The sequence below is a fragment of the Oryctolagus cuniculus genome, chromosome 11, assembly GCF_051225735.1.
Source record: "Oryctolagus cuniculus isolate XC-2025 breed Fujian yellow rabbit chromosome 11, ASM5122573v1, whole genome shotgun sequence".
Classification (NCBI taxonomy): Eukaryota; Metazoa; Chordata; class Mammalia; order Lagomorpha; family Leporidae; genus Oryctolagus; species Oryctolagus cuniculus.
The window spans coordinates 9,223,547-9,248,295 of NC_142877.1; the positions used below are offsets into that span (position 1 = coordinate 9,223,547).

A 24,749-nucleotide genomic window follows, 5' to 3' on the forward strand; every position below is an offset into this window, starting at 1 on the left:
TTAAATTACTTTCAACACAGATATGTCGGGGAAAAGTATTTGTGCTTATAATGTTTCTTCCCATTGTTTTAAAGATTTATTTATTCCTTCACTTGAAAGAACAGAGTGATGAAGAGAGATGGAGGGAGGAGAGAGAGGAGAGAACTGCTATTCTCTGGCTCGTTCCTCAGATGGCTGCGACAGCTGGGGCAGGACCAGGTGAAAGCCAGAAGCCAGGAACTCCGTCCTAGTCTCCCATGTGAGTGGCAGGAATTCAAGTGCTTGGGCCTTCATTTGCTATCTCCCAGGCACCTTAGCAGGAAGCTGGATTGGAAGTGAAGTAGCTGGGGCTCGAACCAGCAATCTGATATAGGATCTAAGTGTCCAAGCAGCACCTTAACCCATGTGCCCAACATGTGCCCTGGATTTCTTCCCTCTTACCTTGCTTTCATTTTTTAGGGTTGATTTTTATTTATTTTTTATTTGACAGGTAGAGATATAGTTAGTGAGAGAGAGAGAGACAAAGAGAAAGGTCTTCCTTCCATTGGTTCAACCCCCAAATGGCCGCTACAGCTGGCGCTGTGCCAATCCAAAGCCAGGAGCCAGGTGCTTCTTCCTGGTCTCCCATGCAGGTACAGGTGCCCAAGCACCTGGGCCATCCTCCACTGTCCTCCTGGGCCACAGCAGAGAGCTTGACTGGAAGAGGAGCAAACGGGACTAGAACCTGGCACCCATATGGGATGCCAGCGCCGCAGGAGGAGGATTAACCAAGTGAGCCACGGCGCCGGCCTAGGGTTGATTTTTATTATTTGAAAAGCAAAGCGAGAGAGAGAGAGAAAAAAGAGAGAGATCTTCCATCCACTGAATCACTCCCCAAATGCTCACAACAGCTAGGGATAGGCCAGGCTGAAGCAAGGAGCCAGGAGTTTCATCTGAGTCTCCCAGATGGGTAGCAGGGACCCCGGTAATTGAGCCATCACCTGCTGCCTCCCAGGGTGTGCCTTAGCAGGAAGCTGGATTGGAAGTGTAAGCTGGACTGAAACTGGCACTCAGACATGGGATGTGGGCACCCCAGCAGCAGCTTAGCCCACTGCACCGGAGCACCTGCCCCTCTGTTTTTAAATTTGTGGACAGTACTGTTTTCACCGAAGGACAAACTTGTCTATGGCACTCCCCATGCAATCCTTGTTTCTTTTAAAGATTTATTTATTTATGTATGAATGGAAGAGCAACAGAGAGAAGAAGAGACACAGAGAGAAAAAGACACCTTCCGTCTGCTGGTTAACTCCTCAACAGTCAGGACTGGCCCAGGCCAAAGTCAGGAGCCTGGAACTCCATCTGGGTCCCCCACATGAGTAACAAGGACCCACACACTTGAGCCATCATCTGCTGCCTCCCAAGTGCATGAGCAGGAGGCTGGATTGGAAGTGGAGCAGCTGGGACTCAAACCAGTGCTTGGATATGGGATCCCAACCAGTGGCTTAACCCCCTGCACCACAGTGCCTACCCCTGCACAAGGGTTGTTTAAATCAAATGGAATTGGGTTCAAACACCTGCTCCAAATCTTCTTAGATATCTGACCTAGATGAGTGGCCTAACGTCTCTGAATCTCAGTTTATTCTTCTGTATAACAGGAGTAGCAACAGTGCCTTCATTATAACATTATTATTATTATTATTATTTACAGATAGAGTTAGACAGTGAGAGAGAGAGAGAGACAGAGAGAAAGGTCTTCCCTCCGTTGGTTCACCCCCCAAATGGCCGCTACGGCTGGCGCTGTGCCGATCCAAAGCCAGGAGCCAGGTGCTTCTTCCTGGTCTCCCATGCCGGTGCAGGGGCCCAAGCACTTGGGCCATCTTCCACTGCACTCCCGGGCCACAGCAGAGAGCTAGACTGGAAGAGGAGCAACTGGGACTAGAACCCGGCACCCATATGGGATGCCAGAGCCGCAGGCGGAGGATTAACCAAGTGAGCCACAGCGCCGGCCCCCTCATTATACCTGGCACATAGGATGTCAATTAGTGTAGTCCTATTCAGTGGCAGCTCTAATAATCAAGTGTGTGTGTGTGTGTGTGTGTGTGTGTGTGTGCGTTAGCTGGTCGTGCAGCCGTCCAATGAGAATCCACATTCCCAGCCTCCCTTTGGCCACATGACTACATTCTGGCCAATGGGACCCAACCAGGAAGTGACACACACTCTTGGTCACCTCTGTAAAAGGCGCTGCTTGCTCTTCTCTTCCTCTTTCCTCTCCCGGTGGCTGGGTCGGTGATGTGGGTCTTTGCCTTGAGGAATACACAGAGGAAACAGCAGAGCAATAAGCTAGAAAGAGACAGGTCCTCGGGTGATCTTTTGGAGGTTCGTCCAGCAGAAATAAACCTAGTATTTTGTTCAAGTCTGGTTTGGGGCCTCTGTTCAAGAACCCCAAGCAGTGTAACTAAAGACAGGATCACAGTAGGGCCTCCTGGGATGGCTGAAGACGTAAGTGTTGCAGTCACTTCTGTGTCTCTCACCAGTGCGTCTCCAGCATGCCTGGCACAACAAAACCAAAACAGTCATTGTGATTCTACTGTAAAATTCTTTCCCAGGCTCATTAGCAGGGAGTTGGATTGGAAATGGAGCTGCTGGGACTTGAACCAGTGCCCATATGGGATGCCTGGGATACCGGCAGGCAGGTGCTGCAGGCAGCGGCTGGGCCAAGACAGTGGCCCCTCTCTGGCCCCTTTTGCAAGCAGACAGATAGGTTCAGGAAGGCTCCACCCCCATGACCTCATCACCTCCCCCAAAGCCCCGCCTCTGGGCCACGGCTCCATCCCTGTGAGGGTGAGGATTCCAACATGATATCTGGGGAGTGGGGGACACATATTCAGAGCACTGCACAGGGAAAGATGGGAGTGATTGCATCATAGGCTGCCTGCCCTCCCTCCCCAACCCCTCCCCCTCATCTCCTGCATCCCCGCAGCTCCAGCCAGGCTGAAGTCTCTCAACCCCCATCTCCTCACCTCCTGTCCCTCACCTGAAACCCTCTCAGCCTCACTTTTTTTTTTTGAAAGTCAGAGTTACATATAGAGGGGAGAGAGATCTTCCATCTGCTCGTTCACTCCCCAAATGGCCAGGCTGAAGCCAGGAGCTTCTTCCAGGTCTCCCATGTGGGCGCAGGGGCCCAAGCACTTGAGCCATCTTCTGCTGCTTTCTCAGGCCACAGCAGAGAGCTGGATCAGAAGCAGAGCAGGCGGGATTCGAACCGGTGCCCATATGGGATGCCGGCGCTGCAGACGGTGGTTAACCTGCTGAGCCACAGCGCCGGCCACTTGGCGTCACTTGTTTACCGGCCCAAGGCCTCCCTGCCTCCGCTGTCAGGGTGCCCGATGCACCCCTGGAAGAGGCTTTCCTTATCACCCTGAGTTATCACCGACTGTTCACTTGTCGTCCTGCCGCACCCCTAGAAGTTAGCACAGCCGTCCCCAGTGGCAGCCCAGGGAATGTTGTTAAGCGCATGAGCGAATGGATCTGAGGTGCCCCCAGGAGCAAATGTCACTCATGGAGGTGTTACCAGACCCGAAGGTGATGCCGGGCCAGGTCGGCCGGGTGAGCCCATCTTTGCCACAAAGGAAGGGAAAGTTTCCTCGGAGCAGCTGGGACACCTGAGCGCCCCAGGCCTGCCACGCCCCGTTTTCAGAGACCAAGCCCTTGGTTCAGGGGCTCCCAGACCTGTAGGAGGCAGAAGGAGAACCGGAGGCTGTTTTCTCTATGAACACGGGACCCGTTCTGCATCGCCCAACAGATTCTAGTCCATGCGGGAGACACGGTTGGCGTGTGAGGACACAGACACAGTGGAGGAAATGGTAGCAAATGCGCAATGGTGACTTCTGTTTTTCACGAAGACTGTGCCCTGGTGACTTTGTCATCAGTTTTCTTTTAAATTCAAAAAGTACTGTATGCTAATAGAAATGGAAATGGGTGTACTTTGGCATTTCCTAAGAAAGTTGAGTGTGAGCCTATGCTGTGGCACCGAGCATAAAATCACCAAGGGACCTGGTTAAATGCAGACTCTGATTCCAGGGTGCCTCAAAATGCAACATGCGCACAGGGCACCCAGGGACCTTGTTCAGTGCAGCTCCTGGAGCCAGGGACTCCGACCTGCACGGCCAGGAAATCTGTGCAAGAACGGTCATACCCCGTTGCCCGTGAATTCCAAAGTGGAGATTACCCATAAGCCTTGGAGGTGAAGACGGAATGTGTTGAAGCTCACACACTTAAAGAAGCAACAGAATGAAAAACACTCAAGGTCGGAAAAAAGGCAGAACTGAGTAGCAGGGGCCAGCGCTGTGGCACAGCAGGTTAAAGCCCTGGCCTGAAGCGCCGGCATCCCATATGGGCGCTGGTTCTAGTCCCAGCTGCTCCACTTCCGATCCAGCTCTCTTCTGTAGCCTGGGAAAGCAGTGGATGATGGCCCAAGTCCTTGGGCCCCTGCACCTGTGTGGGAGACCTGGAAGAAGCTCCTGGCTCCTGGCTTCTGATCGGCGCAGCTCCAGCCGTTGCAGCCATGTGGGGAGTGAACCAGCAGATGGAGGACCTCTCTCTCTGTTTCTACCTCTGTAACTCTGTCTTTCAAATAAATAAAATAAATCTTTTTAAAAAAAAGAACTGAGCAACAGATTGTTTAAGTGACAAAACAACTCTTCAATAATCGTGACAAAGTTGGAGCTGGCGGAGGAAGGTGGTGGAGGAAGGAAAAGCAGGGGAGGGGCTTCGTGGCTGAAGAATGTTCTAGCTCTTAAGTTGCCAGTGTTCCATGGGTGTCTGTTTTGTCCCTTGTACACATTCTTGTATGTAGGTCAGGTGTTATTAGATTTCAAATAGTCTGTAGCAGGCTCTCAGCTGTTCAGCCTCACCACAAACACTTCTGTCCCCAACCTCAGGGACAACAGGTTCCGCAGTCCCCCATTCATTCACAAATTCCTGTTGTTATATACAGCCATATACAGCTATACACACAAGAGTCATATACTTTCTGTTGTAGGGATATTTCAGTATATCCTGAAGGGGATTCTGCATCACTGCGTATAGAAGACGTGCATTATTCTTTATTTATTTACTTGAGAAACAGAGCAAGCTCCCATCCTTTGCTTCCCTCCCTAGATGCCCTTAAAGGCCAAGGAGCCAAAGGTGGGAGCCAGGAGTGCAACCCAGATCTCCACTCTGGCTGGCAGGAACCCAGCTACTTGAGTCATTGCCCAGGTGCAATGGGTGCACATTAGCAAGAAGCTGGAGTCAAGACCCAAAGCCAGGTATGGAGCCCAGGCACTCCAGTGCGTGGTACAGGCGTCCGAGCGTTGTCTTAACTGCTAGCCCAGACACATGTCCCTACATTAGTCTTTCTTATGGTTGCATAGAATTTATTCCACTGTATAAAAGTACTATTATTTAGTTATTAATTTTAATGGATACTTTTTAACTATAAAGTAGTATGTGAATACATTTCCTATTTCTTAAAATTTTTGTTTATTGGGGCTGGCACTGTGGCATAGCGGGTTAAGCTGCCACCTGCAGTGCCAGCGTCACACATAGGCACCAGTTCAATTCCTGGCTGTTTTACTTTTGATCCAGCTCCCTGGTAATGCACTTGGGAAAGCAGCAGAAGATGGCCCAAGTGCTTGGGCCCCTGCACCCACTTGGGAGACCTGGAAGAAGCTTCTGGCTCCTGGCTTTGGACTGGCCCAGCTCTGGCCATTAACACTATATGGAGAATGAACCAGTGAATAGAAACCTTTCCTCTCCCTTTCTCTCTGTAACTTTGCTTTTCAAATAAAATAAATCTTTAAAAAAATAATTTTTTGTTTATTTTCATTTTATTTGAAAGGCAGGGAGACAGAGATTTTCCATTTGCTGGTTCACTCTCCAAATGCCTACAACAGCCAGGGCTGGGCCAAGCTGAAGCCAGGAGCACAGAACTCAGTCCAGAGACTCAAGTACTTGGGCCTTCACCTGCTGTCTCCCAGAGTGCACATTAGCAGGAAGCTGGACAGGAAGCAGAGTAGTAGAAACTTGAACCAGGCATTCTGATATGGGATGCAAGTATTCCAAGTGGTGTTTTTGTTTGTTTGTTTGTTTTTTGACAGGCAGGGTGGATAGTGAGAGAGAGAGAGAGAGAGAGAGAGAGAGAGAGAAAGGTCTTCCTTTGCCATTGGTTCACCCTCCAATGGCCGCCGCGGCTGGTGCGCTGCGGCCGGTGCAGTGTGGCCGGCGCACCACGCTGATCCGGTGGCAGGAGCCAGGAGCCAGGTGCTTCTCCTGGTCTCCCATGAGGTGCAGGGCCCAAGCACTTGGGCCATCCTCCACTGCACTCCCGGGCCATAGCAGAGAGCTGGCCTGGAAGAGGGGCAACCGGGACAGAATCCAGCGCCCCGACTGGGACTAGAACCCGGTGTGCCGGCGCCGCAAGGCGGAGGATTAGCCTAGTGAGCCACGGCACCGGCCTCCAAGTGGTGATTTAACCACTGTACCAAATACTCACCTTATTCCCTTTAAAAAAGAAAAAAAAAAAAAAACAGGCCTGTAGTGGCACAGTGGGTTAAGCCGCAACACCAGCATACTATATGAGCATACCATATGGTTCAAGTCCCAGCTGCTCCGCTTCTGATCCAGCTCCTTGCTAATATGCTGGGAAGGCAGCAGAAGATGGCTTCAGTGCTTGGACCCTTGCCACCTACATGGGAGACCCAGATGGGGTCCTGGCTACTGACTTTGGCCTGGCTCAGCCCCAGGCATTGTAGCCATTTGGTGAGTGAACCAAATGGAAGATCTCTTTCTCTCTGTGACTCTCCTTCTCTGTCATTCTGTAAAATAAGTAAATAAATCTCAAAAAAAAAAAAAAAAACAAAAACAAAAAACAACCTTAAGCAGTACTAAGGATGATATTCTCATAATTACATACACACCAAGAAAATTTAGGTTTTCCTATCTGTCCTCTCCCAATCTACTCCTCTCCCCAACCTTGTTTAAATTGTAACTAGGATGTATTCTTCCAGTGCTACCTTCCTGGAATTTGCATGCATATCTATTTTATCATCCAAAACTAGGTGGATCTGAATATGTGTTTATATACCCATGTGGAGCCTGCTTTTTGTCTCTACTGCAGTATATCCTGGAGCTCTCGCTATGCCTCTCTTTGTAACTCTGGCTGATGATTTTTCTCTTGCCTGTTATTCCATGGTATGGCTTAACCTCAGTTCACACTAGCCACCCCCTATTGTTGGGCACTTAACTTATTTGTCTTTCTTTTTTCTTTGAAAGGCAGTTACAGAGAAAGGTGAGGCAGAGAGAGAGGCATCTTCCATGCACTGGTTTACTCCCCAAATGGCCACAACCGCTGGGGTTGGGCCAGACCAAAACCAGGAGCCAGGAGCTTCATCCAGGTCTCCCATGTGGGTGGCAGGGGTCCAACTACTCAGGCCATCTTCCACTGCCTTCCCAGGCACATTAGTAGGGTGCTGGATCAGAACTGGAGCAGCTGGGACTTGAACCGACACCCACATAGGATGCCTGTGTCCCAGGTGGCAGCTTAATCTGCTATTCCACAATGCCAACCCCAAGGTTGTTTCTGGATGTTTTTGCTATGACAATGGTGTTGCAACCAACATCCTCAGATAGTCCCCTCTGTCCAGTGTGCAAATATTCCTCTGGAAAATAGATGGAAAGTAGAATTGACAGGTCATTGGCAAGATGTTGCCAAATTGCCCTCTGCAGTGGCTGTAAACCTTCACACTCCCCTCCCCATCCCCCCCGCCCCCCGGCCCAGCAATGCAATACGAGACCAGCTCCCTGCACTCTTGCTAGCAACCAATGCTGGCCATGTTCTTAGTTTTTATGGATCTGATGGATGGTAAAAGGAAATTCATGGTTGTTCTACTCCTCCCTTTATAATCACCGAGGCTGATGCCTCTTGTGTTTGTTGTCCAGAATCTGCATGTAACAAGGTCCCCAGGTGATTCCTCTGCACATCCAAGTTTGAGAAGAGTTGAAATGAGAATCTGCATTTAACAAGATCCCTAGGTGATTCTCACGCACAACGAGTTTGAGCTGTGCAGGGTAGGCTTGGAATAATTGGGTCAAGCTCAGCATGCATGTGTGTTTGATTAATCCTTTCTATTCAGACAGGTGAAAAACAGCAGCGCACTTTATTTCAACTTGTATTTATGCAATCATAAGTGAGCTGGAAAATTCGCACATTTTCGTAGGCCGTATTTCTCTCTTCTAGGAACCATAGGCCTGAATTCCCTGTCTGTGCTTCAGACACACCGAACGTATTCTTTTCCCAGGAATGCTCTCTCTCTGGTTCTGCCCATGGCTGGCTATTACTTTCGTGTTTTAACACAGGGATCATTTATAGCCAAACTCAGGTGACCGCGCACCTGCCCAGTTTTGTCCATGTCCCCTGCTGTTCTCTGAGATGACCTTGTATGTTCTTTCATTAGTCACTTCTCTGACTGCCCTGCTGGACTCTGTCTTGGACATTGTTCTATTTCCAGCATCTACCATTAAGTGAGGCAATTGTGTGGGCTCAAACACTTATCAGAGGAACAAATAAATGCAAACTGGCAGAGGTCCCGGTGAAGAAGCAGCTTTGCTCCTGTCTGGCTTTCCAAGCCTTTTGGGGAACCATTTGCATCCAGGTAAACATTCATTTGTCCGTTCTGGCATTCAGGGTGGAATGACAGAAGTTAGCCCACCTGGCTTAGGAGAACCTGACCAGGACAGGGTACTCACACCCGAGAGACCCATGACAGAGACCGCTTTTGTGTTTGGATCTATTTCTTTCTCTTTAAAAAAGCACGCAAGCTTGACTCTGTGGCTGCGTGGAATGAAGGAAGCTGGCCCGAGGGTGGGAATTCTGCGACTCAGAAGAATTGAGTCATGCCCCACAGGCCTCTTGGCTGCAAGATGATTCCTGTGAGTGCCTGGCTGCTGGAATGACCGATTCTAGATGAGTGCTGGCCACTATGAAGGACGACTATAACGCGTGCCCTAATATTATAACTGTGGACCCTCCGTGAGCACTGCCTCCGTAGTAGACGTTGTTCTCTGCAGTTTGCACACATTCATTCACCCTCCCAGCACCCTCCCTGTAGTAACAGGGCCGCTGTATTAATGAGATGGGCCACAGAGCAGCTGGCTCGGGTTCGCCCGAAGTCCTGGAGCCAGGCTGCCTCCAGCGCCCACTGTCAGTTAGGACCTTACACCTGTAGACAGGTGCCAGGAGCCTGCAACAACGGGAAGATGTTTTGTGCACAGAGGTGCATTGTTTCTCTCTTGTCAGAAATACTTACGACCTGGGGAAATTAGAGATTCTCCATGTTTTTCCCACAAAATGACAAAACTTGAAAATTTTCTCTGTGAAGAAAGCAGCTATGTAACAATTACTTTTTAAAAAAAATCAAGCCAATACAGAAAAAATAAAGGAGTGGCCAGTTTCCAAGAGAAACATGACTGGAGCAGAGCTTGGAATGCACATTCCCCCATGATTCTCTTGATATGGGACATTTTTGCTGAAGCAATGCAAAGTTGTCCATCACCCTTAGAAACTCCTGCTGCATGTTTAGACTTAGCAGAATCCTCTAACCTGTCTAAACAGCTTAAGAAACTGCGTCTGTGGGCTTGGAATCTGTTTAAGATATGGTGAGGCACGCTCTTCAGTTTAATTTGAAAGAAACAAAAAACCGGTTTAGTATCAGGAAAGATGAAATTTTGGGGGAGTGTTTCCAAAAGTTCATGGAAAATGGATTTAAAATAAGTTTATTCTGGTGTTAAAAAAAAAGTTGTTCAGCCATGGTTTTTTTCACACTACACATTCTCCATAAACTTTCTGAAGGCCCCCTTGTATTAGCTGGAGTTAAATGCAAAAGAGTAGCCAATTTGTACCTAAGGACTGGGGTTGGAGGGAGGATCCTGACCTACGAAGCATAACCAATGATCCTTTGCTCTCACTGAGCAGGGCTATATGTATGTTGTTCTAGCTCTTCAGTTGTGGTCCTTGAAAGCAACTCATCACAACATAACCTGATCATCAACTTAACTTAGGACTCACACTTTGAATGGACATTTGACAAAACAACCCTTTCAAAAGTAAAACTACACATTTGTGGAAAGCATAACATAGCTGTTATATTTGTGGAAATCATACTTCATTTTCACTGTTTTTTGCTAAGATTTCATATTCAGGGAAAATGCAAATCAAGACCAAGTGAGATAGAATTTTGTATCATTGTAGACAGCAAAAATGAAGGCACTTGGAATACCAAGTGTGGGCAGTGTCACTTGGTGTGATGACTTTGCCAGAATCTCTTGTCCCATCCCGGTTAACGCTCTTGAACCCCAGAGAGGTCCTGCAAAGCTCCAAGTGCCGGAGAACAGAGGAACTAGCCGCGGTGTTATTTTTTTTATTAAGATTTATTTATTTGAAAGTCAGAGTTACACAGAGAGAGGAGAGGCAGAGAGAGAGAGAAGAGAGGACCTTCATCCGATGGTTCACTCCCCAGTTAGCTGCAACCTCCAGGGCTAACACGTGGGCCATCCTCGCTGCTGAGCAGGGAGCTGGATCGGAAGTGGAGCAGTTGGGACTGGACGCCACAGGCGCGGCGGAACCGCTACGCCAAGCAGCAGCCCCTAGAACTGTAGTTTTTTAAGGAATACTTAGATACGGGGGGTGGGGAGTATGTGTATTTAAATGGGCGCAGGGAGAGATGCAGGCGCGGTTTATCCAGCAACCACAGGTAGACCAGCAGATCATTAACGATGCCATGCCAGGTACCAGGCACTGACGGATCCGACGGTGTGCACGTGGGCAAAGAAGGGCACACACGCATCAATGCAAACTCACGCACGCCGCACGCGGGGCAGGGGGTCCCCGGCGCACCCCCTCCTCCCGGGTCCCGGTCCGCCGTTTATCCAGTATTCCTCGGGGCCATTCCCCGAAGGAGCCCCCATGGACACAGGCCCATTTCCTGGGTGCTTCCAGATGGCTTTAGGGATACCCGCAGCTGCCGCGACACGCTGTAGGAACTTCCTCCGATTCCGGGAGAGTTAACCTCAGACGACGCAAACGGCCCCAAGTCCGAGGGAAGCGGCTCCGCCTTAGAGGCGGCCAGGTGCTGGGGGCTGGCGACGCGGGCCCCCCGGGCGCGTTCTCCCGTGCGCCACCCGCACACCTGCCCTGCGGCGCGGGCCAGGAAGCGGCCTCCCAGGCCGGGCCTTTTTCGTAACTAGGTTCCCCCCCCCCACGTGACTTTCAGGTTCAGGCAAGCTTGGGGCACACCCCGGCCTCCAGGTGAAGAAAGCGAACACCTGGGTAGGTAGGCGTCGTTCCTGCCCCCATGGGCGCCGATCACCCTTCGGGTCTCACCGGGGCCCGGCCAGTCTGAGCACGAAGGCCAATTAGCTCGGTCCTCCGGGACCTGGGCGACCGTGCACTCGACTCACGCGGCGAGGGGGCGGGCGCGGCGCGAAAATGCAGATTCCAGAACTTTCAGATCTGCCTTTTTAACCGGCTCCTCCGGGAATGGTGGCTCCCCCCGCCCCCAGCCCGCCCCCGTCGCCACCTCGCACTTGGGAGCAGCTCTGGGCTCCTTTAAATTGTAAATTCGGCCAAGGTGGAGAGCCGCTCACCCCCGCCTTGCCTGCGCATCCGAATGACCCGAGAAGCTTTTTAAAAACACACCAAGGCCCAGGTCCCAACCCAGACCAATTAAACCCGAATCCAAAGGCGCGGCCTGCCCAGCTGCGGCCGCACCTGGGAGCTCGTTAGAAATACAGACGCTCGGGCCCCGCCCAGGACCCGCGGAGGCGGAATCTGCATTTAACGAGTTCCCGGGAGACCCGAGCGCACGGGAAAGTTGCCGGAGCGCGGCGCTTCTGAAATGTTAATGGGCAGGCGAGGCACCTGGGGAGCTCGTTAAAATGCAGACGCGCTCGCTCCCTCTTTAACGCGCAGGCGAATCACCTGGGGAGCTTGTTAAAAATGCAGATTCTGATGCAGCGGGTCTGGGGCGGAGCCCGGGCGGCCGCGTCGGTAACGAGCTCCCGCGTGGAGGGCGCGGCGCGGGCGGCCAAGCGCACCGGACCCCGGAGGTCTTGGCTCCGGGCCAATCGGCCGTCAGCACTCGGGATAAATCGCTCCGCGCGGCTCAGGAGCCGAATCGTCGGGGCGAGCGCGTTCTGGAGCAGCCGGGCGAATGTCTCAACTCCGGCGGTTCGCGGCGTGAAGTCGGCCGCGCGCGGGGACCCCGGCCGCGCGCCATGTCGCGGCGAAAGCAAGCCAAGCCCCAGCACCTCGACTCCAAGCAGAGGCGCTTGGCTCGCCAGGGCGCCGCGCCGGCCCCGCAGGTGGCGGAGGAGCCGGGTGAGTGGCGCAGCTGGGGGTGCCGCGCGCGTCCACGGTGCGGGCAGGGGGCGTTGGAAAGGCGGGCGACGCTTTGGATTCTGGCTCTGGGACTCTGCTGGGGTGCCCCAGGATCCTGCCTTTTAAACTCCTTCCCCCTCCCACCGTGGGTGCCCCCAGCCAGTACCCCCAGGCCCTGGTGAACGAGGGGTCGCCTCCGAACCCTCTGGCGGAGTGCTCGGAGACCCCCTTGGGGGCTGTTTCTGGGTGCGCAGGCACTCTCGCCCTGGTTGTCCCGGCGCAGGGTGGGATTATCTGCAGAAAGCGCGAGTTCCCGGCGGGTGCCAGCCCGGGTAGGTTCTGGGGCGGCTGCCGCGGTGGGCGACCAGGACCGAGCCCCAGCCCCCCGGAGCTTCCGGTCCAGAGGCGCGGGAGAGACGAAGCGCTCCATTTACCCGAGGGGGAGACCCAACTAAGCCAGGAAGGCATGGATGGGGAAGGGGCTACGACCGGCTTCACCCAGGCGGCACCTTCAAGTGAACACCTGCAGAGAGCAGACGGGCGCCGGTGGCGGGGCCCGAGCGTGCCAGGGCCAGGGGGCGGTCAGCCTGCACGTGGAGCACTGCCGGGCCCTTGAGAGACCTGGCTATTACTCGGCGGACTTGGCGACGACACGGTCGGACCTAGCGGCTCAGCCTGGCTGCCACGTGGTCCCAGGCCGAGGAGGTGGACACGTGGGACGGAGACTCCAGGGCTTCCCCAAGGCCCCTTGGCCACCGAGCCTCCACTTATCCGAGCCAGGGGGAGAGGCGCGTTGGAGAACTTGGCCTTGGAGGGCGCTTCCCCTGGCGCTGGCTTGCGCTCAAAGACCCGGGAGGTTCTCCTGCGCATCCCCCTGCCTTGCTGGTGCCCTTTACTCCTGCGGGAAGTGGAGAGCAGAGCTTCAGCCCGACTTTCTCTGCTCGCCCTCGTTTTGCTGGCGCTGAACTCGGGGAGGGAGATCTGCCCGGTCCCCACCCAGGCTCACCCTGCAGAGCGCAGGCTGTGCCGTCTTCGGAGCCAGCTTCCAGAAGTCGGGCCGGCCGGGTGGACTGCGGTGTGCACACCTTCCCGCGGAGGTGGGGGTAGGCAGTGGTCCAAACCAGGCTGTCCTGAAGCCGTTTCTAAAGCTTGCTCAGGTGGCAGGGCCGGGGAAGGCTCCTGTTGGGGCCCTGTGTTAAGCAGGAGCATTGGTAGCGGAGAGCTGAGTAGACCCAGGCTGGAGCTGAAAGTCGCTGTGCCTTGCTGCTCATTAGTCTTGCAGGCAGCGCTGAAAGGTGCCTCGTGGGGCTGTGCCCGGTGCACGGGCTGTGGGACAGGTGCTGTGTGTTTGGGAGAACTGGGGGTGCCCTCTTGGGAGCAGGATGCGGCCCAGGAGTGTGCCTCCTAACCCGGGGTGGGGGCAGGGGGGAGGGAGCAGTCTTCCAAGTGATGTGTTTAACCCTGGTTCTGTGAGGATGAGCAGGCCCCCTCTTTAGCTGTGAGGGTGGGCCACATAATCTGAAACCCAAGTCTCTCTTGGAGAGAAGCATAATGGGACTGTTAAAAGGTAGGCTTGCTGTCAGCATTAATGAAATAACAAAGGGGCAGGACAAGGACCTCAGCACACCAAGGGGTTAAACTGCTCAGGCTGCTGAACTGGTTTTTTGAAATTATATATATATAATTTGAAGGATAGAGGAGCAGAGGCAGAGAGATCCTCCATCTGCTGGTTCATTCTCCAAATGGCCATAACAGCCAGAGCTGGGCTGATCCGAGACCAGGAGTTTCTTCCCGATCCCCGATGTGGGTGCAGGGGTTCAAGCACTTGGGCCATCCTCCACTGCTTTCCCAGGCACATTAGCAGGGAGCTGGATCTAAAGTGGGCCAGCCTGGACTCAAACCGGTGTCCATGTGGGAATCTGGCACTGCCGGTGGCGGCTTTACCTGCTATGCCACAGTGTGGGGCCCCTGGTTTCTGACAGTCACGTGTTGCTCACCTCCACTGCCAGACTGGGTGTCTCTGGGTTCCCAACAGCCTCTGTCTAAAGCTGGAGGAAGGTTCTGGGATGCCCCAACGCAGCCTCTCGGGCTCTCCCTGGTTGATGCTTCCTGTTGGATGTGCGTCTCTGCCGGCTTTAACCCACCTGCCTGCCCTTTGCCTGTTAAGTCTGCAGTGCAAGCAAGCATTTCCCTTCCTGGTAGCCCTGGAGCACACATAGTGGATGCGCACAGCAATGAAACTGGTAACAAGTAGGCAGTGTAGGCTGATGCAAGTCTGGTCTTCCTAAGTCTGGAGACTGTACAGCCATGGGAATGAGTGCCCGTGTCCTGGGCTACGCAGCTAATAAAGGGTGGAACTGGAATCTGAATGTGTTGCTGCTTCCCAATCGGTTCCCTCACCCATTGTGTTCCACACTGCACCTCATTTGGGTCTTAGTTTTCAGCCTTCGTGGCTTCTATGTGGTGAAAAACTCTCTAGGGTTTACTGGTTTTCTTTTCTTGACATGAGGATTGCTGAAGAGTCAGGCTTTGCTGGCGTTTTCCTGCGAGGCACCGTGGGTGGGGCAGATGTGGGCTGCGGTCAGCTGCAGGTGGCCAGCCCCGTGACCTGGGGTGTCCTTTCCGAGCCGATGTCTTTGTCCCGAAGAAGTGTTCAAAGGGCAGCTCCCACTCCAGCACCAGTGTCCCGGGGAGCTTGTTAGAAATGAAGAAGTTACTGGTCTACCCCAGTAGAGCCAGCAGTGAATCCAGCCACTTGTGTGGTTTTACTTCTTATTAAACATCTTTTTTAAAAGATTTTCTTTATATTACTTGAGAGCTAGAGTTACCGTGAGAGGGAGAAAAAGAGAAATGTCTTCCACCCGCTGGTTCACTCCCCAGATGGCCGCAACAGCTGGAGCTGCGCCGATCTGGAGCCAGGAGCTTCCTCGAGGTCTCCCACGTGGGTGCTGGGGCCCAAGGACTTGGGCCATCTTCTACTGCCTTCCCAGGCCATAGCAGAGAGCTGGTTTGGAAGAGGAGCAGCCGAGACTAGAACCAGCACCCACGTGGGATGCTGGCACCTCAGGCAGAGGATTAACCTGCGCCACGGCGCTGGCCTCTATTAAACATTTTTTAAATGTGTTTATTTGAAAAGCAGAGTTGCAATGAGAGGGAGTTCACTTCCCAAATGACTGCAATGGCCGGAGCTGAACTCCATCTAGGCCTCCCACCTGGGTGTCAGGGGCCCACGCAATTTGGGCCATCTTCTGCTGCTGTCCCAGGAGAGTCGGCAAGAGCTGGATCAGAAGTGGAGCAGCCAGAACTCAAACCGGCACTCATCGGATGGGAAGCAGGCGCAGTTTAACCCATTGCACCACAATGCTGGCCTCGCCCTTCCCGTGTTTTTAAACAGTCTCCGAGATGATTCTGATGTCTTTGTATTTGGGAACCCCTTGTTGTGGGCTGTGCTCCTCAAGTTGCCCACATGCAGATGGACCCTGTAGGTGTGGGATGGGCCTGAGCGCTAACAAGCTCCCAGGTGTGAGGCTGGTGCTCCAGGGACCACTCTTAGGGTCACGGGGGCTCATGGGAGCACAGTGAGGTCGTCACCCAGGGAGAGCTTGAAGCATGCAGGTTCCTGGGTGCTGTCCTAACTCTCCTGCCCCAACCCCCAAGTCTTCAAGGCTAGGGGCAGGCCTGGGGAACTTAACCTGTTATTTAGATGCTGTGGGGATCGCACTTGGAGCAAACATGGAGCAGGACTAGTGCAGGCTTCCTCAGCCTCAGCTCTGTTAACGTTGGGTCCCCATAATACTCATTCGTGAGGGCTGTGCTGTGTGTAGAGGTTCCAGCTGCATCCCTGGCAGCATGAGAGTTCAGGTATGTCTTTGGTATGCTGATTTCACTTCCTTTGGCGTTATTCCCAGAGCGGGAAGAGCTGGATCACGTAGTCCACTTCCGGTTTTCTGAGCAGTCTCCATACTGTTTTCCATAGTGGTTGTACTAATTTGCACTCCCTCCAGCAGTGAATCAAGGGTACCCTTTTCTCCAAACACCTGCCAGCATTTGGTGTTTGATTTTTAGATAATAGCCATTCCAGGTGCAGCGAGATGATTCCTCGTTGTGGATTTCGTTTGCGTTTCCCTAATAATCCTGAGCGTTTTTCCATGTATTGGCCATGTGTTCCTTTGAAAAATCCCTCTCCATATCCTTTGTCCCTTTCTTAACTGGATTGTTGTGATTGGATATCGGATGCACGGTTGGCAAATACTTCTCCCGTTCTGTGGGTTGTCTCTCCACCTTATTGATTGCTTCCTTTGCACACAAGGTTTTTGTTGTATGCTTGAAATTGGAGCCAAATGAAGCTCCTGCATTGCAGATGGGTGTCTTTACATCTTTGTCTTTCCCTTCTTCTGTCTGTGTTCGCATTATTTGTTGAAACAGTGGTTTTGATCTGCAACCTGTCCCCTGGACTGAGCAAAACAACAATCAAGCATGAGCCTTCCAGTAGCCTCGTGGCAATTGCCATGGCAGCCGGCCTCGCAGTTGGCTCTGAGATTCATCTTCACTGTCTCGGAATTCAAGTTCAGTTCATTTCACAGAAGTTACTTGGATTAGAAGTTGTTTTTATAAAAGCTCGGTCTTCATGGTGCTTTAAGTGCTGAGAGTTATTTGTGTTAGCTGTTTGCGATGGTCTTAGTGCATCTCTCTGTCCCCCCATTCTTGGAAGTCTCAGAACATGTGTGCAAGACTAACTGGAACATGCATCACTTTGATTCTTTTTGAAGATTGTCATTCATTTGAAAGGCAGTTAGAGGCAGAGGCACAGAGAGGTCCTCCTTCTGCTGGTTCACTCCCCAAATGGCCACAACGCTGGAGCTGTGCTGATCCAAAGCCAGGAGCCTGAGCTTCTTCCAAGTCTCCCATGCTGGGCCCAAGGACATGGGCCATCTTCTGCTTTCCCAGGCCATAGCAGAGAGCTGGATCGGAAGTGGAGCAGCTGGGACTCAAACTGGCACCCATATGGGATGCTGGCACTGCAGGTGATGGCCTTATTGGCCACACCACTGCTCTGGCCCCAACACTTGGATTTTTAAGAAGTTTTTTTGGCAGGTGGGTGAAGGGAGATGGAAAGGAAGCTCAAACCTACATAGCCTAAAACTTGCGTGGCAGGTCTATTTGAGAAATTAAGTAAAACTTCATACCTTGATTTCAGCCTCGGAAGCAGATGATGAGGTCCCGAGACCAGCCTGCCCCTCTGCGGAGAACGACGACGCTGAGAAGGCCCCTCCCACTGCCCGTGCCTCGGAGTCGAGGGAACAGACGGCAACCCTCGGAGAAAGGACGTTCAACTGTTGCTACCCAGGTAAAGAACCTGATGGGCCAGGCAGTGGGTGTGGAGGCGCTGTGCGTCTCCTGTGTTACAACGCGAACGTGTGGACATCACACATACAGCCTCCCTGCCGCTCACCCTGTTTCTGGATCTCTGGGGTCCACCAGGACGTCACGTTCGGTCCCCCTTGTTTGGAGGCTTCTGCTGGGGTCAGGTCCCAGTAAACCCCAACATGAGCTGAAAATACCAGTTAAAAACATTTAATACACCCGACCTACTGAACAGAGTAGCCTGGCCAAGGCCACCTTAAGCATGCTTGAAACAAATGTTAGCCTACCTTTGTGCAAAACCATGTAACAAAGCCTATTGTACCATAAAGGGTGTGATAACCGTTATGAATGGGTGAACACCATGCTGAAAGTGACACACAGGATGGTGAGACACCCACAGGTCGGAACGTTGACCAGTCACTCTGAACCGCCGGAAGTCGGGAACAGTCTGTATTGAAGAGCCGTATTTTCTGTTCCCCTTCCCCCACCCAGGTTGCCACTTCAAAACGGTTCATGGCATGAAAGACTTGGACCGCCATCTGCGAATCCACACGGGTAGGTGGCTGCCCCTTGGCTCACTGGCCGAGTGGGAAACGGCTGTGAGGGAGGTGCTGGGTGTCTAATGCGGAGCCACCCAGACACGCTCTGCCTCGTGGGACCCAGGCCAGTCGGGGAGGGAGCAAAAAGGGTGTGAGATGAAGAGGAAGGAGCTGGCAGAGGCTGTGGCCATCATCTTAGAGAAGTGTCTCCTTGAAGGCACTTCTGTAGCAGTGTTTGCATGCTGGGCTCCTGGGCCCCCTGCAGCCTGTTTACCTCTTATCCCATGACTGGCAGAGCCGAGTCGTTGCTCCAGACCCCGGGCAGTGCTGAAGCCTGAAGCGGTGACTCTAACTCCAGTTTATCTGAAACTCCACGCTTGCCTGTGTCAGCAGGGGCATCGGCTGTTGGCTCTTGCAGAATCAAATGGAGTAGCTTAAACGTGGGGTTGTTTCTCAAATACTGCTTAGGAAGCAAGCAGCTCACAGCTGCTGGAATGGCACTGCCGTTCCAACAGACAAGTTCAAACGTGGGTCCCAGGCAGCTTCCCTGTCTTCTTGGGGGAGCTCACAGCACCCCCTCCTTGTGCTGTGACCCAGAGCAGCGTACCTGTGACCTTGTGAAACAGGAACAGACACTGTCCATGGCCACAGCGAGCATCGAGGGGGACTGCAGGAAAGGCAGCCGTGTGCCCGGCTGAAACCTGGCGCTCTCGTTGAGCTGCACAACGAGGAGTCTTTACTGGGAATGGGGTGTTGCGGTGGATAGGAGGGCTGGGTGCCTTTGTGGGGAAGCATTGATCCTCGCCTTGACACACAAGGCCACTTGGAAGGCGGCAGGTGATGGCTCAAGTACTTGGGTCCCTGCCACCCCTGTGGGAGACCCTGATTAAGTTCCAGGCTCCTGGCTTCAGTGTGACGCAGCACCAGCTATTGTGGGCATTCGGGGAGTGAAGCAGTGGGTGGGAGTTCTGTCTGTTGCTATCTGCATCTCAAATAATTTTAACTTTAAAATGGGGCCAGCATTGTGTTACAGTGGGTTACCAACAGCCCACATTGGAGTCCTGGCTGCTCCACTTCCCACCCAGCTCCCTGCTAAAGTGCCCGAGAAAGGAGTAGATAATGGCCCAAGTACTTGGGCCTCTGTCACACATGTGGGAGACCTGGGTGGAGTTCCACACTTCTGGCTTTGGCCTGACCCAGACCTGACTGGCTGTGGCCATTTGAGGAGTGAACCAGTGGATAGAAGAGCTCTTTCTACCACTCTGCCTTCCAAATAAACTTTTAAAACAATTAAACCTTAAAACATTCATTACTGATGAGCTGGCTTCCTGGATCTGACTCATTGATTATGGTTCTTTATGGTATGTTGTATTGGTTGATGTCTCAAGTTACTGGAGGTAGGGCAGGGTTGTTTGATAGCCTTTTCAGATCATTGCTTGACTTTTAAGCTACACCAAGACACAACAAATGGTACTTTCTTAAAAATACAGTGCTATATAGAATCTGCAGCTGGATCGACGGCTTTTTCAAACTGATAAACTAGAATCGGTCTGCCCATCTTGCAGCTTGCCCCCTGCCCGTGGTTGATCTGGTCACGCCATTCGTTAGTAGTCTGTAAAATACTGCTTTACCAGCCAATGCGGTTCTTCCAGACACTGCCTTGTGGCTTTTTACCATAGGGAGACGGCCCCTCGTCAGCGTCGCTGATCGCATCAGGAAAACCTACATGCAGCTTAAGTGTTCCTCAGTGTGAGATTTCGGAGGTTCAGGGTACTCGCATGTACTTTACCTGGGGAAACGTGCCAAGGATCACGTTCAGGCTGCTGCACTTGTCCTGGGACGTGGAGGCCTCACGTAGCAGGCGGAGGTCCCCCAGGTGTTTCCTGTTGCAGAATTCACGTTGCTTTCAGTGAAACAGCCTTGTCACTTTTGAGTAAATGCCTAACAAATGCTAATAAGGAAAAAACATAAGTGACTGATAAATCAGGATGTGCCACATGGGGCAAGTGCCCTGCTGAGCTCACGGTGCAGCCGTCGGTGCCTGCTTTTGGGTTCTCATGGTATCAGTAGTGAAAGGCATCCTCAAGGAGGAGTGACACGGTGGTAGGGGCACTGCTTGGGACCTCTGTACTGTATTGGACTGCGGGCTCTGGTTCCAGCTCTGCTTTGAATCCTGCTTCCTGCAGTGCAGAGTGGGGAGACAGCAGTGATGACTAGAGTACTTGGGTCCTGCACCCCCCCCCCCCATGGGAGACCCCAGCTGAGTCCAGGCTCCTGTCTTCAGCCTGACCCAGCCCAGCTGGTGCAGGCACTGGGAGGTGTGAACCAGCAAATGGAGGATTGGTCTCTGTCCCACTACCTTTCAAGTAAAACAATTTTTAAAAATTTCTTTTAAAAAGAGACTTCTTCATGGTAGGCATTGTAGCACAGCAGGCTAGGCCACCACCATGACCCTGGCATCCCATGTTGTGGTGCTGTGTTGCTGTGGATTTGTTCTGAGAGGAGGAACGTGGTGGGGGCAAAAGGCACAGAGTCACCACACAGATCCCAGGAGTTGGGTGAAAGCAGGCCAGAGGGGAGCAGCCCACAGACTCATCTATTTCGATTGGTACAGCAGCTTATATAGCCAAGACAGCCAATCCAGTCAAGGGGAGGTCTGTGCCCTAACGAATCACACCCTGTTGCCAGGCAGTTTCTGAAACCATCCAATCACAGCCTGTTGCCAGGCAGGCTCCATTGTCATGTGGTTTCCGAAGCCATCCAATCACAGCCTGTTGCCAGCGGCCATCTTGGCATGGCCTTCTCATCCCACCACAGTGCTTGTTAGAGTCCTGGCTTTATAACCTAGGGTAGAATTCATTTCAGAACAGAAAGGCTATAGTAAGTCAAAGTTAACCAGTTCCATTGGAAAAATATATAAACAGGTACTTAAGAAATGTGCATTCTAATAATGAGAGGCCCCAAAGCAGGGGCACATGTTGTGGCTCAGTGGGTTAAACTGCTACATGAGCACCTGCATCCCATATCTGTGCCTGTCAGAGACCTGGCCCTATATCACTATTCTACTTCCAATCCAGCTGCCTGCTGGTACAGCTGGGGAGCAGGTGACAACAGGTACTGGGGTCCCTGCCACCACATGGGAGACCTGGGAGGAGCTCCTGGCCCAGCTCCAGCTGTTGTGACCCTTTGGGGAGTGAAACCAGTGGATGGATGGATGATTTTGTAAGTCTGCTTTTAGAATCTTTTTAAATAGCCCCAAAGCAGTGAGGTGCTAATTAAACACAAAATCCTATTTTTTTATTTATACTGGCTGAGATAGTGAATCACAGGTCACCATTAACTTCACCATACCCTCTTCCCTGCCTCTCAGTTCAGAGAATTTGGTTATCTTTAGGGGGAAGACGAGTCCTGATGCAGAGCCAAAGCAATTTTAGAACTGTAGATTATAGAATTGTAGAGTTGTAGATGGTAGAACTGTAGGGTTGTAGGTTGTAGAACGAGTCCCGAGCATGCAGGCCCGTTGCCCTCGCCTCTTCCCACAGCTCGGATTGGTTGCTTCGGATTGATCAGGAAGACGGGGGTTTCCCTGTTACTGAACGTTCAGTTGACTGGAGACGCTTTTCCCCTGAAAGTCTGATGGAACTTGCTCGCTGTTCTCCGGCACTCGTGACTTCTCTCGGACCACATGAAAGGTTGAAGAATCGGCCGAGATGGCTTGTTCACAGCGGTACCCCTGGGCAGTCACAGCTATGCTCTTTGAGAGGTCTGGAGGGCAGCTGGTGGGCCCAGCTCGGTCTTGGGGCGTGCCAGATAAAGGTGTTCTTTAAAAAAAAAAAATTTACTTGAAAAAGTTACGGAGAGGGAGAGACAGATTTTTCCATCTGCTGCAAAGGCCAGGTCTGGGCCAGGCCATAGCCAGCAACCAAGAGCTGCTGCCAGGTCTCCCACATGGGTGGCAGGGGCCCAAGGACTTGGGCTGCCTTCCACTGCTGTTTCTAGGCACGTTAGCACAGTGCTGGATCCCAAGTGGAGCAGCTGGGACAGGAACTGGCGTCCGTAGGGGACACTGGCATTGCAGGTGGCGGCCTTACCTGCTACGCCACAGCGCCGGCACCAGGTGAAGGTGTTCTCGGCCTTTTTCCTGCCACGGCTCCTGGAAGTCTTGGAAAGCCAGTGTGTCCTCCTCGGCGTGTTCCTAACCCTGGTGAGATGTATCACATTTTGGGCCCGTGCCATGGCTCACTTGGTTAATCTTCCACCTGTGGTGCCGGCATCCCATATGGGCACTGGGTTCTAGTCCCAGCTGCTGCTCTTCCAGTCCAGCTCTTTGCTGTGGCCCGGGAGGGCAGTGGAGGATGTGCCAAGTCCTTGGGCCCCTGCACTCACATGGGAGACCAGGAGGAAGCACCTGGCTCCTAGCTTTGGATCGGCACAGCACCGGCCATAGCGGCCATTTGGGGAGTGAACCAACGGAAGAAAGACCTCTCTCTAACTACTGTCAAACAATAAAATGTGATACATCTTTATTTTGTCGTAATGTCTATGAAAACGTTAAGTGTGTGGTATCTTGAAGTGTCAGCATCACCAGGGAGCTTGTCAGAAATGCCAAGTCCCAGGCCCTGCCCCAGCTGATCAGTGTGCACAGTGAGAAGCCCTGCGCTTGATGTCGGCATCCACTGACTGCTCTTGGAACTCCCCCAGTAGTGAGGTTAGTGGTGCACCATGAATGGCACCTGGAGACCTGCAGCAAGTGGGACGTGCCGTGACCATGTCTGGTGCTGGTTGACCGGGGGCAGGCGTGCTGTGCCCTGACCACATCTCGTGTGTGTGTGGACCAGGGGGCAGGTGGCGTGCACTACGTTCTTGTGTCAACACCTGTTGACCAGGGTTTCAGGTGCTGTGATTTGCATGCATTGTTGCCTGCGTGCAGAATTGGAGGAATTGCACTTAGAGGCAGTGAGAAGAAACCTGTAGCTCTTGGGCCCCTTAACTTTTATGCACAGGCCCCAGATTAAAATCCCCTGCTGTGTATGGTGGCAAGGCGCCTTGGGGAAGGGACAGGGGTGTGAGAAACCACACACTGCTTTGCCTTTCTGTTCCTGTTCATTGGCCAGAGCCTGAGGCCATTGAGACAGGGAGACATAATTCTGACAGATTCCTGAGAAGGGGAAACACGTCCCTGGGGGAATGGGAGTGGGGAGCTGGTTCGGATCGTGGACATGGCCCTCTTGGTTACTGATCTGTTTCTGCGTCTCAGGTTAGACTTTAACTTTGCCTCTTCGGGACCATCGGTTGTCCTGTCCAGTCATCTTTGTCTGGTGGTCTACTTCCACCTGTAGTCTCTCCTCTCTCTTCCAAAGTCCATCAGGGTGGTTCTTCACCCAGCTCCATTGGGCCCCCAGGGAACATTAGGCCGTATGTAGAGGCATTTTTGGTTGTCACAGCCAGGGAAGGGGGGGTCCTGGAGAGGCTGGGGTGGCTAAACACCCTGCCTTGCCCAGGACAGCCCAGTACAAAGACTTACCTGAGCCCCAGATCCCGCAGTGCCAGGGTTGAACACCTGGGCTGTTGGTATCCTCTTTCGGAGCAAACCAGTTTTTACTGTAAGTAATCAGTTTTTTTTTTTAATCAAATGCTGTACATATTCCACCTTAATTCCTTCTAGTTTAAGATTTATTAATTGAAACAGTTACACAGAAAAGGAGAGACAGAGAGAGGGAGAAAGATCTTCCGTCCGCTGGTTTACTCCCCGACAGGCTGCAATGGTTCGAAGCCAGGAGCTTCCTCCAGGTCTCCCACGTGGGTACAGGGTCCCAAGCACTTTGGCCATCTGCTGCTGCTTTCCCAGGCCATAGCAGAGAGCTGGATTGGAAGTGGAGCAGCCGGAACTTGAACCAGCGCCCATAAGGGATGCCGGCACTGCAGGTGGCAGCCTTACCTGCTACGTCACAGCGCCGTCCACCCTTCTAGTTTCTCAAGTCACATACTGTTCCCTTGTTTTCAACTTTTCATTAAAAATGAACTTAAGTCTATAATTTTTATTCTGAAAACCATTATAAGTTTTGATATATGGGACTCACTGTCAATTTATAGAGTTTGTCATCTGGTTCTTAAATATTTGTTGGACAGAGTGACAGATCTTCCTCAGGTTCACTCCCCAAATGACCTCAAAGGCCAGTGCTGATGCCAGGAGCCTGGAGCTCCATCCGGGTCTCACATGGGTGGTAGGTGCCTAAGTACTCGGCCACCCTCTGCTGCCTTCACAGGCGCATTTACAGGGAGCTGGACTAGAAGTGGAGCAGCCAGGGCTTGAACTGGCACTGATGCAGGATGCCTGCATCTCAGGCAGTGGCGTGACCTGTTGTGCCCCCGTATCAGGCCCAGGCTCTTGTTAGGCCATGCTCCACGGTCGTTGCCCAGTTTCTGACTGTGCTGACGAAGTGTGGTTACGTGATCCCAGAGCTGGGAAAATG

At 52.5% G+C, this 24,749-nt stretch overlaps 1 protein-coding gene across 3 annotated transcripts in view; it reads left to right on the plus strand.

Annotated features, from left to right (window-relative positions):
- Positions 1-24,749, plus strand: part of ZFP64 (ZFP64 zinc finger protein) — an 84,838-nt gene that overhangs the window by 53,062 nt on the left and 7,027 nt on the right. For 2 of the 3 annotated variants that reach the window (XM_089307019.1, XM_051832673.3), the window contains 2 exons: positions 17,571-17,720; positions 18,230-18,292. In XM_089307019.1, coding sequence (XP_089163145.1) covers positions 17,571-17,720; positions 18,230-18,292 — 213 coding nt within the window. Of the gene's footprint in view, positions 1-11,594; positions 12,374-17,570; positions 17,721-18,229; positions 18,293-24,749 lie in introns of those variants that run through there. The other variant, XM_002720883.6, reaches the window with a different exon arrangement.